The sequence below is a fragment of the Muscardinus avellanarius genome (genome assembly GCF_963383645.1).
Source record: "Muscardinus avellanarius genome assembly, chromosome: 13".
Classification (NCBI taxonomy): Eukaryota; Metazoa; Chordata; class Mammalia; order Rodentia; family Gliridae; genus Muscardinus; species Muscardinus avellanarius.
In genome coordinates this window covers 26,255,790-26,270,113 of record NC_137799.1, presented here as the reverse complement: position 1 = coordinate 26,270,113, position 14,324 = coordinate 26,255,790, and the positions used below count along the sequence as shown (strand labels likewise).

Below are 14,324 nucleotides of genomic sequence, written 5' to 3'. Positions count from 1 at the left end.
CTATACTCCCAGCCCCATTTTATATTTTATTTGGAAACAGGATCTCACTAAGTTGCTGAGAGCCTCACTAAGTAGCTGAGGCTGGCTTCGAACCTGTGTGATCCTCCTGTCTCAGCCTCCCAAGCGTGGGGATTACAAGCGTGCACCACCACGCCCGGCTCGCACCTGGCTCATTTTTGTTCAGAGCCTTTCTACAAAATTTTTGCAGCACTGGAGACTGAACCCAGAGCCTTGCTCATGCTTGGCCAGTGCCCCAAACACTGAGCCCCCCCACTCCCTGTCCCATGTGCACATCCTTCCTCTTCTTCTTTATTTTCTTTTGTGGTACTGGGGATGGAACCCAGGGGTGAGCAACACCCCCAGCCTTATTTTTTTATTCTTTATTTTGAAACAGGGTCTCACTGAGTTGCAAAGGGCCTCACTAAATAGTTGAGGCTGTCCATGAACTGCGATCCTCCCTCCACGTGCTGGGATTACAAGCGTGCGCCACCACGCCCGGCTCACATCCTTCTTTTTAAACTGAGTCCATCATCTTAAAAGGCAGCAGGCTACTTCCCCCTGTGCCCTTTGTTATTGTTGCTGAGGGCCACACAACCTTACCTCATAAGCAGGCTTTCCCCAAAGTTTACTCTACAGATTAAATAAAGTTACATGTACTTCGTTACCAAAGGACTTCTCAGAGCATTTAATATGCTAATGTGTAGTATAATTCTGAGGGGCGCATTTATTTTGGTAGGCTACAGTTTTCAAACCTATAATATTATAACCAAATAACTGTTTAAGTGCAATTGAATAGGAGAAAATACTTTTGGTAGGGTAACTGTGGTTGATGATGATTAATTCTATATTTCAAACCAGGTTGTAGGGAGGATTTTGTGTTCCCAAAACAAAGAAGTGATAAATATTTGTAGTAATAGATCTATTGGTTACCCTGATCTGATCATTACACGGTATACATGTGCTAGAATCACAGGGGACTGCATTAATATATGTAATTATGTCAATCAAAAATTTAAAAAAGAGCATCTCAATATTATATACCCTATAGGAAATGTGTAGCTCGACTTGTGTACTTTAGGAAAAGTGACTTCTCCAGCAGCCAAAAATGCATGTGTACGCTGACTGTAGACCATCTGTGTTTAGGAATTTATAAGCTGAGTCTGTGTGTGTGAGTGTTTTTTTTTTTTTTTTTTGGTGGTACTGGGGGTGGAACCCAGAGGCTTTCTACCTCCGGGCTATACTCCTAGGCCTATTTTATATTTTACCTGGAAACAGGGTCTCCCTAAGTTTCTGAGAGCCTCTCTAAGAGCTGAGGCTGGTTTCAAACCTGTGCGATCTTCCTGTCTCAGCCTCCCAAGTACGGGGATTACAAGCGTGCACCACCACACCCGGCGAGTCTGTGTTTTAAAAGCATGAACATGTCTGTTGGCGGGTGGCACAGAAGAAGACGTACCAGTTGGGGGTGACAGGAGGGGACCGGGAAGGCAGGCTCTTGGTTTCTAGATGTTCCACGGACAAGGACCTCCGCATGGCCGGGTTCCACACCATCCCTCCAATCACCTTTTTGCAATATTGGTTATTTACAGACCTGAAAAACCAGATGCAGGTTCACTTTCCACACTGACATGTACAACAAGAAAGAAACCACAGCAAGTGCCAACCGACTCCTTGTGTCCCTGCCCAGAAGGGCAGCCACTTAATGCCTGATGCCACCAGCCACGGTCGTGCAGAGTGGGCAGATGGTCTCAAAGTGGTCCTCCGGGGTCCTGGCTTTTCCTTATGCTGCTCTTCTCTTTTGGCAAAAACTCTTTTGTATTTCTAGTACTTTAAGCAACCAATTTGTTTCCGAATATAACCAGATCATATCAGTTTGGAAGGAATGCCAGGATAGCATAGAAATACAGTTTAAGTCGCTTCAAGAAATTCTCACTTTACTCACAGTGGCATGAGTAAAAATATTTACCCTCCTTCCAGATGCTCTTTGTCACCCAGGCTGAGAGAACTTGTCTCCATAAATCACTGGTAACTTATAGAGAACCTGAGAATATACACCGGATGTAGTTTCAGGCCAAACTCTCTGAATGTGCAACCTGAGGGTTACTGCTGAATTTTATTTATATCCAGGGAATTTAAATCTTGAAGAGTGAATTATTTGAGAGAATAGTTTGAAGTCCATTTAGGGGCGCCATGTTTTCTTCCAACACTGCACAGTTTAAACTATGTTTCAGTGTCTTTGGAAAACATTCTACACATTTCCCAGTGGCCTAAAACCAACAAGTCAACAAAAACAAAAAAAAGAACAAACAAAACTAAATTCCCTCTAGAAGATCATATATTAATGTATGGTAATAAGTGTCACTGTCACCCTGATCAAAGTGCTCACAGCAGATCTATAACAGAAACCACATGGCCACTGATTCAGGGCACAGGTTTAAAAGCCAGGAGAGCAAGCTGCACAACTGTAAGGTTCGATGTAGCAGGTCACCGACGCGTCTGTCACAGGTTATTAACAGCGTTTCTTAAAAATAAGTGTTCCATTATCCCAAAGCTGGGAACATTCTGAACAAGCTTCTTTTATGTGGAAACTCTCAGAGAGCCGGATACCCAACTATGTGGATCATACCCCTAAGGGTGAGCTTGTCATGTCACCTAAGCCCCCGGCGATGACGGCATGTCTCAGCATGTACCCGTCACAGAGCTCATGGCCGCGCAGCCGCAGTGCTGCCATCTGGGCCATCAGATCTGGCTGCCAGGGAGCAGCCGCAGATGAGCACACTGCAGTAGGGCTGCAGCGGGTGCTGAGCTGCTCGTTCGAGCCTAGGTACAGCTCTAATCCAAGGGGCCTGGCTGGCCAGAGGGACTGTGCAGGACGTGGGGCTCAGATTCCATGTGGCATCATACGTGCACAACAGCTTGGTGTCTAGAAGTGCCACCAATAAATTATGCTCATGACAGCTCAGTGATAGCTATCGAATGCATAAGCTACTACAGACAGTACTGTAAACTAAAAACTCGAGAAACACATTTGCTCTTGGTTCATCAGAAGCGGAGAGAGAACATTTAGCAACATAGATAATATCAGATATGAAAAGAAATTTTCGACTTATTGAATCTGCGAGTACCCTAACGGCTATTGTGCAACAGGAAAGTCGGCGGGACAGGCTGGTGCCACTCCGTGCAGCCAATAATGTCAGACACGAGCCTCATTTAGTAACAGCCACACCAGTGACGGCAAATCACAAGAACAATTCGGAAAAGCCAACGAATGATTTAGAAACTCTAAGAATAACTTGATAAGCAATCTCTGCTATCTCTTATATTTAGAAGATAGTCTTGGTTTATAAAGACATAAAACACAAACACAAGCTGCATGGTTATTTTATTTAGTAACTAAATAGACTGTAATCTAAAATTTTAAAAATACATATGAATTATAAAAATTTCTCTTACTGTGCTAGTAATTAAATATTCTGAACATCATTCCCTTGGATAATAATATCTATCTCATAAAATAGCTGTCAGAATTAAATTAAGTAAGTGCCTGGCACAATGTAAACACTAGGTAACTGTCGTCTATAATTACTAATGTTTTGCAATTATCATAGGCAATATATTCCAAAGTCACTTGACTCTGGAAACCTTTATTTATATTCTTTCACTCATTTTTATGGAGGACCTTATGGGCTTAGCGCTGTAGGGGAGAGGCTGGCTGAACGGCACCAGGCTAGGAAAGCCTTAACACATTGGCATCAGACACTCAAGTCCTTTTATTGGACAGGGTAGGGGGCAGCTGCAATTCTGGCTGCCTGGGAGCTCTGAAAACAGAGGGGTCAGAAATAAATGCTAGGAAAATGAGATGCACTTGACTATGAATATACAGAAAGAAGACACTGCTGCACCCAGACAGCCTTCCCAGCCATGGCTCCTGATCCAGGGCCGGGGGTCGGGGCCACAGCATTATTTCATCTGCCCAAGAATGCAGCGACCCAGCGGAGACTAGGACATGTTGACATCTCAGTCCAGTATGAACTGTCCCTAATGCATACTCACTTTTTGGGGTTCCTGGAGCCCAGAGTCCAGTACTGAGGCAGAACATTCTTTTCCTGAGGTAGTAACTTCTTTGCCTGAAAGAATGTATGGTGCTCGACACAGGATTTCCACAAGTTTTTGCAAGATCGGTAATTTAGCATGTTGAAGGCCACGATATGTTCCCTGGATTCAGTCTGGTTGGAAAAACAGTAGAGATTTCATCTGCACAGAGGTAGGTCTCGGAAGCATTTTACGTACACTGGTGGCTGCCAGGGAAGAGGCAACGGACAGTGGAGACCCAGCCTCCAGGTGCCTGGGCCACGGCCCGGTGCCACAAGAATGTTTCAGAGTGGACTGGTGACCCTCTTTATGACTGCTGTAAAAAAACGATGGCCAGAACCTACTCCTCATCAGTGTCCTTCGTGAACACTGGTTTCAAATCCGCTTACATCTCCAAGTGGCATGTGCTCTTTTTAAAACTGAGCTCTTTGAGAAGATCTCTCTCCTCAAGAAACACTCTTGCCTACTAGACAACAGTAAACTGATAATCCTGGGTATTTCCCCAGTTGCTTCGCACAGAGCACACACTGAAGTCCCGCGCTCGTAGACAGTAAGCATTTTAACCACAAGAAGGCTTTGCTTTCTTTCTACACGGGGTTAGGTTTTTCTGACTTATGCATTTGAGTGCCACCCTGGGTCTTGCGCTGGGGGGTGTAGGGACCCAGATTCCAGCCCTTATTTGCTCTGAGCTTTGCTACTGAGGGGCCATCTAAGGGCTCGGTATCTTTGAAACACTGGGGAGTGGGCCTAGGGATAGTAAGTGACACATACAAAACATAACAAGACAGATTTTGGTGTGGGGAGAGAGGACGGGCCGCGCTGATTCGTGCTGAGCTGCTCAAGTTCCATCTCCCCTCTCATTTAGTCTCCCCATGGCTAGAGGCAAAGGGTCACCTACTAGAAGACTGAAACACGCCATCCAGCATTAAACTCACTAAGGGAAGACACTGCTCTTATGAATACTTTTTTTATTTTTTTACTTATTGTGCTACTGGGGGTTGAACCCAGGGGCATTCTGCCCCTGTGCTAAACCCCCAACCCTATTTTACTTTTTAAAATTTTGAATAGGGTCTCACTTAAGTCACAGAGGGCCTCACTAAGTTGCTGAGGCTGGCCATGAACCTGTGATCCTCCTGACTCAGCCTCCAAGTACTAGGACTGCAGGTGTGCACCACCACACCCCGCTCCTTGTGGACACCTCTGGCTGCTCTGTGTCTTGGCTCTGCTGGAGGCCTGACCACGCTCTTCTACTTCAGCCTCACCCTTCCTGGAGACAGGAGCGTCACTAAATTTCTGAAACAAAGTAACTCGGGCTAGGGGAGGTTGTACCACCTACCCAGCTGGTAAGGGGAGGAGCCAGGATCGACACCCCCCACACTTGACTCCAAAGCTGGTCATTCTCCAACCAGAGAAGCTCAGACACTTAAGACAGCTGCCAGAAGCTCCCAACTCCGGTGCCACCACACCCCGAGGGCCTCAGACCCCCGAAGCACTAAGAGCCAGAGTAGCTTCAAGGGGAAGCAAAGCAGCACAGACGCACTCACCTGTTTTTGACGCTGATGTATGAAGAACTTTTTCCGTTTGAAAGAAATTTTGAGGATGTTCACCCTGAAGAAATTAAAACAAAACGCAAACAAACAAATCACAAAACATAAAGCAAAACACAAATAAAACACAAACATCGGGGATCGGTCAGGGAGTAGCTGAGCCCTCTCTGCAAGCGTCCTCTATTCCATGGTGCTGATCCTGGGGCTCCTGGCTGCCTGGAGTGCACCGAGCTACAGACACATCGCAGCGCTCGGCCAGACACCAAGGAGCCGACTGAGCTGGGGCTCCCAGGGTCACTGGATTGTGATGTCACTTTTAAATAACAAGAAGCCTGGGCCGGGCGTCTCTCTGTCGTGAGCTGCTTCTGTGACACCGCAGCCCCGCAGAGACGGTGGACCCGCGGGGAAGATAGTGGAGGACGGTGTGGAGCAGCAGCGGGGCACAGGCTGGGTCAGCACCCCAGCTCTGCTACTGAACAGCCACGTGTCAGGCGGCCTCTCTGTCAAGTGCATAGTACAGAAGTGTAGCCACCATTAGTGGAGCATGCATTTATATAGCTCTTCATAGCCACAGTGAAGAGCTTTACAAACGGCTCCTCCATTAAGTCTCGCAACAAATCCGAAAAGGACGTACTGTTATGCTGGACCCAGTTTTCAGACGAGGAAAATGAGGCTCAGAGACATCATCACCCAGGTGCTCAAGACTGTTCATTCGGGAGTGCTGGGCGCCGGATCTGACCTGACTCCAGAGCTGTGTTCTCAGGCACAGCGACAGCTACACTACCTTCCCCACCAAAGGAAGAGTCAAACGGATTAGCACGTCACGTCCCTCGCACAGTGCAGGGCCCACGGCAGGCCCGCAATGCTTGTCCTGTTCGTTAAAATCGGCCATTGAATTCACTTTTTAAGTCGATCTCGCTCATTTATACCACACCACTGGAATCCAGATAAGGGAGGCAGTTTTCCTCACTGGAGTCTTTACTTCCTCAACACTTCGGGGAATAAAGGAATTCTACCAGTCTCTAGGATCACAGGAAGACCCTGGTAGAGTGTTCTAGAACATGGAGGTGGGGTAGACAAAGTACAGGCTTCTTCATGTGACATTTCTCCAAACAGATCAGCAACATATATGGAACACTTACATTACGCATTAAATAACGCGCCCTAAATTCACCAGTCTGTTGGTAAATGTACCTGTGTGACAAGTGAATTTCTGGGGAGACTGCAGGCTGACCATCTAGGGACCAGACGGGTGCCAGGTTGACCCTCCTGCAGTACTTCTCCGGGCGTTACACCCCACCCTGCCAGCTCCCCGGGTCTCCTCAATGTTCTCCCATGTCCTAGCACAGCCATGGAATTTGTTTTGCAGGAGTCAGGAGAACCAGCTGACTAGCCCTTGAGTTCTCACCAGCCCTGCTCTCCTGTGGGAATCTGTGGGCCCCTCGCTCCCCCACTGGCATCACACATGGGAGCCCCCGGCTGGCTGCCACGCCCAGAGGACTCCAATTCAGCGCTCTCCCCTCTCATGCTGTCCCAGGGCATATCTTATTAAATGCAGACAGCAACCATGTTGGTTCTGGGCGAACGGCCCGACAGGAGCTCCGTCCTGTACTTCATTCAGTCATAAGGAAGTATCTAAATGTATGAAGTCCCAGCTAGGCCCCAGGGACAGAGGGCTCATGACAGCAGGCAGTATCACCTGGGAACTTGTAATCTAACGAACGAAGGTGACGCGTGTAACGACATGCACACTGTGTGAACTAGAAGCTTTACTAGAAGTCACTACTAGTGTGGTCGCTGTACGCAAGAGGGTGGAGCGACTCTCCGGCGCACCAAGGATCAAGCCCACTCTCTCGTGGCCTGCGAGCCCTCCGCGGCCAGGCCTCCCCGTGCCCACACCACGCTCCAGTCTGAATCCCACATTTCCTCTCCTCACCTCTGGATCCACACTCATGCTGCACCTTCACTCTAGAGTTTGTTCCCCTGGACCAAAGCCCATCCTGCAAAATGTCCACCTCAGTGGCTCAGGGTGCTTCCTATGGCTGCAGGTGGACCTGACTTATGTCCTGGGCCACTGCCCGCTGCTGACCTCCCCACTGGTCTTAAAGTGTGCAGCAGGGGCCTCCTCAGGGGCTGGCTGGTTGAAGGGTAAGGAAGGTATTGGCAGGTCTGCAGGAGCACCTAGGGGGCCAGTGGGGTGGCAGAGTTCCTGCAGGTTCTGCCAAGAAGGCTTCTGTTTATGAACCTGATTTTCAGGACTACGTTTCCTGATTTCCCCATGAGTATCTTTTTTTTCTTTTCTTTTTTTTTTTTTTACAGGTCTAGGGATGGAAACCAGGGGTATTTGACCTCCAAGCTACACCCCCTGCCCTATTTTTTATTCTTCATTTTGAAACAGGGTCTCACCAAGTTACGGAGGGCGTCACTAAGAAGCTGAGGCTGTCCACGAACCGTGATTCTTTGGTCTCAGCCTCCCGAATGCTGGGATTACAAGCATGCGCCACCATGCCTGGCTTCCCCTATGTGTGTCCTTATGGGACTCATGTCTTCCCCGAAATGTGAGGGTCTAGCACTTGCTTGTGGAGTGTTAGGAGGATAAGTCACAGACAAAGCCGAATGCAGGTGGCTTCCAGCCCGTAGCATCTGGGAGAAGCATCCAGCTTCCGGAGGGTTTGGCAAAGGAAAATGAGCCTTGTGCCCACTGCTGGGTCCAGGTCCTGCACAGACTGGAGAGTTGTGCAGGCCACTGCCAGCTAACCAAGTCAAGACTGGGTTTTCTGCTTCCTGTAAGTGTGTGTGTGTGTGTGTGTGTGTGTGTGTGTGTGTGTGTGTGTGTATGTGTATGTGTGTGTATGTGGGGGGGAGTACTGAGGACTGAACCCAGGGGTTTTGTACCTGTGAGCTATAACCCCAGCCCTATTTTATTGAAACAGAGTCTTGCTAACTTTGCTGAGGCTGGCCTCGAACCTGCGTTCCTCCCATCTCAGCTTCCCAAACTATGAGGGGCTTTTAAGGAGACGAGGGGGAAGGCAGATGGGGAGAAGATTCCATTAGTGGTTACACTGAGATGACTATGAACTGAATAGGGCTGCGACAAGTTTTTGTTTTTGCAAAAGAGATATATTACAAAATTGAAAATCAGTACCTGCGTGCATCCTTTTAAAGTATTTTCCTACAAATAAGGTTTTTGGTGACGGAACAAAGGTGTAGGCGCTGGAGCGTGACTCTGAATGAGATCTAGACAAGCTAGACAAGTTCTTACTGAGACATCTTTGTATCTTTCCTCTTCTGTGAAACTGGGATTAACAATGGTGCCTCGTCCAGGTTTGGATGAAATAAATAAAACCCTGAGTGACATGCCTTAGACACAGAAGCACTCAGCAATTGCAAATGCCATCATTACTATCACCCCTCTAATCTCACAGATGTATAGATCTTTTCCTGTCATAACACCACGATGAACATCTTTATGTCCCTTCTAATGAGGTTCTGCTGCCAGTTGCAGAGCAGATTTAGACCCAAGGGTCCAATTCCGCGTGGCACAAATCTGGCACCCAAATCTCCTCTCCTCTCTATTCCATAACTTCCTTCCTTGGGGCTCCTGTTCTTTACCTACCTGCACATCTGCTCCTGCATCTCCTATCACAGCGGCACTTGCTCTCCTCCGCTCCCTGCAGATCCCCCGTCTCCCTCTGTACTGTATACCGCCACACAGTCTTTCATGAAGATGCTATTAGTTGGTGGTGTTCCGCTGAAGAGAGCTCCCTGTTGCCTGGGACCCTGAACTCAAGCACAGTCTTTATCTGCGGTTTTACCTTCCATGGTCTTGGACACCCATGACTGGCTGCAATCTGGAAACAGTTACTATCTGTCTTGACTCTGCTCTGAACTCAGAATCCTCCTACTTCAGCCTCTTACCACATCTGGCTTCTGTAGTATAGTGCCTGAATTGCTCTATTTTATTATTAGTTTTGTTGTTAATCTCTTAATGTGCCTAATTTATAAATTATGCTCTGTCATAGGTATGTAAATTGAGGACAAAAGACGTAGTATAGGCTGAGTTCAGTACTATCTGCAGCTCCCGCACCCACTGTGGGTCCTGGAACATAACTCCACAGGCACAGAGGAACGGGAAGTTTCCTTAATGCCAAGAGCTGTCTCATGCCTCTTAGCCAGCATGTTTCCATAGAGCGTCCCAACTACAAGGATGGAGGAGGGAGTGACAATGAAAATCAGCTCTAATTTTTGCAAGTTTACTAAGTCTGGATCTAATTCAGAGGTCAGAGGTTAAAACTTGGGGGGAAATTTCTATTCTTTCTTTAGAATAAAAGTTTAAAATTAGATGCGACATTACTTTTGTTTAGCATATTTTCAAAGCATGATTCAGACAGTAATTAGAACTGTTTACACTTACCAGGGATAGAAACTTGTGCAAATGTATTTTCGGTACACAGCAATGCCCGCAGAAGCAATTCCAATCATTAGATCTAAATTGTGCAGATCCTGTGAAAAGGAAGATCTCAGAATCACAGCAGGCTCCAGCCATGCTTGTGCCCTGGGGGAACTTTAAGCACCCACGCTTTTATAAATAGCAATGTGTATAAGTTCCAAAGGGAAGATGTTAGTAAAAACAGGCAAAAATCTCCACTTCACAGCTACTTAAGATCCAGTACATAGCACGAAATTCTTTTAAAGTGTAGGAGTTCTTTAGGAGACTGTCTGTCTCTCTAAGTGTGACCACAGCGGGCATTCATCCCACAAAATCACTTATTCAGTTTTAAATATTCAACAATTATCCCTTGATAGCCGCATTAAAATAAAGGCTCTCCCTGTATCGTGTGTACACATCTCAACTCCCGTTAGTGAAAAGGCTCTTGCTATTATGATATGATGATGAAAAATTACAAGGATAGAACTGACTCCAAATCCAATTAAGAAATAAATGTTGCTTATAAATCTAATACAACTGACATTTCCTAAGAGGCTGACATTTCCTGAGAGCGTGCTGGGCACCGTCAGAGACAGCGGAGAAAGAGAACAGATGCTACAGACTGTTTTAAATCCACTTGAGTATAAGCAAATAAAATTTTAAAATAGAGCAGCTCGTTCCCTTGAGCCACCTACAAGCCTGTTCCCAATCAGATACCTGCGATTATTTAGTCATTACAACCGAGCATGAACCTTTGGTCAGCCAAAGGAGAGCCTCTGTTTTTTCTTTCCACAAAATAAAGATTATAGAACCCACTTCAAAGGGTGTTTTTCAGGCTGAAATGAGAGAATATAAGAAGGAACGTAGAACAGGGCTTTGACATTGAGCATAGTTTGGCATATGGCAGATATAATACATGTTCGTCTATCCCCTTTTGCATGGAATGAATCATTTATGAGCAGTCAATAGAAGAAGGGGAGTTGGAGGAACTGGACAGGGAGACAGTGCTGGTACAGTGGGAAGTCAGTGTTCCTGAGAACCTCACTGAAATCACGTGCTTGAAGCAAAGTCAAATTTGCAGGATGAAAAACAGAGTTGTGTTTAAACATGAGACCTGTGATCACAATTGAGGGAAGTGAAAAAATTAGCAAATAAAATGGAAATGGAGTGAAAAGGGAAATGAATGAGGGGGTGGGCCAAGGCCTGGGTCTCACGTCTCCCAATTGGTCTTTCAGTGTGTTCCTCACTCTCTTACCCTGACAGTGGGGACATTACTGTCAACTGAGTCCCTCCCCCAGATCCCCTGTAGAAGGCAGGGCCCTGGGATTGAGCAGAAGTGATGTGTGTCTCTGCCAGGTAGCCCTGAAGAGCTGATGTGGGACCCCGGGGGCCGGAACAAGGAAGCACATGGGGCCAGGGGACAAGCAGGCTGACCTGGGGAGATGACTGGACCCCATGTGGACACTGAAAAACTCAAGAGTCCACTTTGTGGCATCAAGCTATTGAGATCTGGGAGCGGTTCACAAAGCACACGGCACAGCCTGGTGCAACGCAGCCTTCTCTGATCCCTTGAGGGTTGCAGCCAGGCAGCCATTCTCCTGGCCTCAAAGCTTTGGGGCCGTACTGCTGACAGTTCTGAGGGTGGGGAAGGCACGGGTCAACTCAGGTAGAGAAAGAACCTGTTTTGCCACAGAATAGGGTTCTCCAAAATTTTTACCAAAGATAAAGTATTTGAAAACGGAAGAAAAGTTAACCTTTAAGTCCCCAAGTTGCTGTTTCGTAAGATCCAATATCTTTCCCCTGTGTTGTTACCTAAGTTATACCTTGCCCACCTCACAGAACTGCTCCGAGACCAAAATGAGACAAATTAATGAAAGTATTTCTATAAACTAAGAAAATATTCTATAAAGTCTGGGCAGCTACTCAGCTTTTACGAGTCTTAGTATTCTCATTTGTAAAATGGGGGTGATCAGACTACCAATCTGACAAGGTGTCTTTAACCCTAAAATGCAACCTTATTTATGGTCTTCTATGAGGGCATGCGGAACAGAGGCTAGCACATGGTTTGTGCTCAGCTAACACTTGTTCCTTTTAAAATTACTGCTTATGTGCTGTGTGACCTCAGAGTCATCTCTGAGTATCAATTTTTCTATGTGTAAAATGGAGACAGCCTAGCTTGTAGTGAGGGAGGAAACTCAGTCGGAGCCTTAGCCGGGCGTGGTGGCGCACGCTTGTAATCCCAGCATTCAAGAGGCTGAGACCGGAGGATTGCGGTTCATGGACAGCCTCAGCTACTTAGGCCCTCTGCAACTCAATGAGACCCGGTTTCAATATAAAGAATAAAAAATAGGGCAGGGGGTGTAGCTCAGAGGTCAAATGGCCCTGGGTTCCATCCCCAGACCCGCAAAAAAAAAAAAAAAAAAAGAAAGAAAGAAAAAAATAAATTTAGATTTAAAATAGAAAAACATTAAGAATTCCCTAACCACTCCTCCTAGCTGCCTGCAAGCAAGAAACGACTACCAAAGTTAAAGAAATTATTTCCTAGGAGAGGCAGAATTAAGACCCAGGAGCGCTCCCTAATGTAAACCAGAGTCTATCAGGACCACTGGAGAGGGCTGGAGGATGGTATGTAACTTAATGGCCTCTCCTGCTTTCTGTATCTTGCTTATGCTAGGTGTAATAACTCTCCTGCTTACTCCTCCCCTCTCCAAAGTGGGAGACCGAGGGTATAAGAACTGTGTGAGCCATTTGTCTGGGACTCAGACCTGTGACTTTTGTCAACTGGGCAATTTACCAGTAAATAAAGAAAACTGTCCCTGATTTTCAGCCTCCGGAGATCCTTTCACGGGAACCAGGAGGGAAAATGAGGGTCCTGCAATGATGGCACTACTGGGAGAAAATTAAGTAGTCCACTGTTACAGAGGTCACAATAATTTAAAATATTGATTTGCATGATCATACTGCCATAATTTATGTATTTATTTTTTCTTTCTGTGGTTGTGGGGATTGAACCTAGCCTTGCACAGTGAACTACCCCCCCCCACGCACATCAGCCCTTTTTATTTTTTATTCTGAGACAGGGTCTTGCTAAGTTGCCTAGGCTGGCCTCCAAAATGGATCCTTCTGTCTCAGCCTACAGAGTAGCTTGGGATTAGTAGCTGAACCTGGCCAATACCACAGTAATTTTTTAAAAAGTACTATTTAGGAGGCTGAGACAGGAAGATCACAGGTTGGAGGATATCCTGGGCAACTTAGCAAGACTCTTAGCAACCTAGTGAAATTCTGTTTCCAAACAAAAAATAAAAAAGGGCATAACTTGGAGGTAGACTGCCTCTGGGTTCAATACCCAGTACCACAAAAACAAAAATACAACAGTATTTGGGCAACTATCTCTAGTTTGAGCAGTGCTTGAGATTAAGTGGTACAAACCTTGGCTCATTAAAACCTCATTTGGAAAATATAATTATTTATACGCATTTTTGCCCATTTAACCATAATACAATCTTAGAAAACTACTTTTACAAAAAGTACAAATCTCTAGTCCCCTTGTCTCATAAAAGAAAAAAACAATTGAATACAATGTCGAGAACATGAAAAAAGCAAATAAATGACCAAGAAAATAAACACCAGTATTTCTTAATAAGCCCATACCTGTCTTTTAAACAGCCTTCTTTATTCTAATGGAAAAGAAAGTTTCATCAAGGAATTTTTCAAGCTTTTCTAACTGAAAATGGAAACAATTTTTGGACCCAAAACATGAGGCTACGTACTCTCCCGCCGTGCAGTTCCACTCCGTAGAAGTCAAGGGTCCTCGCTATGTTGATGTAGCAAGACTCGGCTTCTGACTGCTTCAGTCCACTGCAGAAAGATGAGGAGAAGCAGAACTCACCCAACAAATAGGGAACAAATATTAACTCCCAACTCTTAAAAATTCTTAAAAAAAAATAGAGAATTTGGTGAGAGTCCGCTAAGGCTCTTAAATGCCTTCCATTGCCGCTCTTAAATGATCCAGCCCTAAATTCCACTGAACCAGGTCGACTGAATGTGACTTCATCCGGCTCCCTGGTTTCCTATTAAATAGTGCCGCCCACCAGGCTCCCAGAACATCACCCTGCAAAATTCCTGTCCTGTTCGCTCCAAGTTGCTCAGTTCACAGGTAATCTTTAGATCTTCCTGCTTTTGTCTATTCCTTTTAGTGGCGGCCTCAAACTTCAAACGCCGCTGGCCCTGGACTATTTTAGGAAGCTGACTTCTGCCAG

General features: G+C 46.1%; 1 protein-coding gene across 3 annotated transcripts in view; it reads right to left on the bottom strand.

Annotated features, from left to right (window-relative positions):
- Window positions 1-14,324, bottom strand: part of PTPN3 (protein tyrosine phosphatase non-receptor type 3) — a gene marked incomplete at both ends in the record, with an annotated part of 171,735 nt that overhangs the window by 50,245 nt on the left and 107,166 nt on the right. For 2 of the 3 annotated variants that reach the window (XM_080708451.1, XM_080708450.1), the window contains 5 exons: window positions 1,454-1,588; window positions 4,051-4,223; window positions 5,634-5,697; window positions 10,051-10,139; window positions 13,836-13,923. In XM_080708451.1, the coding sequence (XP_080564577.1) occupies window positions 1,454-1,588; window positions 4,051-4,223; window positions 5,634-5,697; window positions 10,051-10,139; window positions 13,836-13,923 (549 nt within the window). The remainder of the gene's footprint in view (window positions 1-1,453; window positions 1,589-4,050; window positions 4,224-5,633; window positions 5,698-10,050; window positions 10,140-13,835; window positions 13,924-14,324) is intronic. The other variant, XM_080708452.1, reaches the window with a different exon arrangement.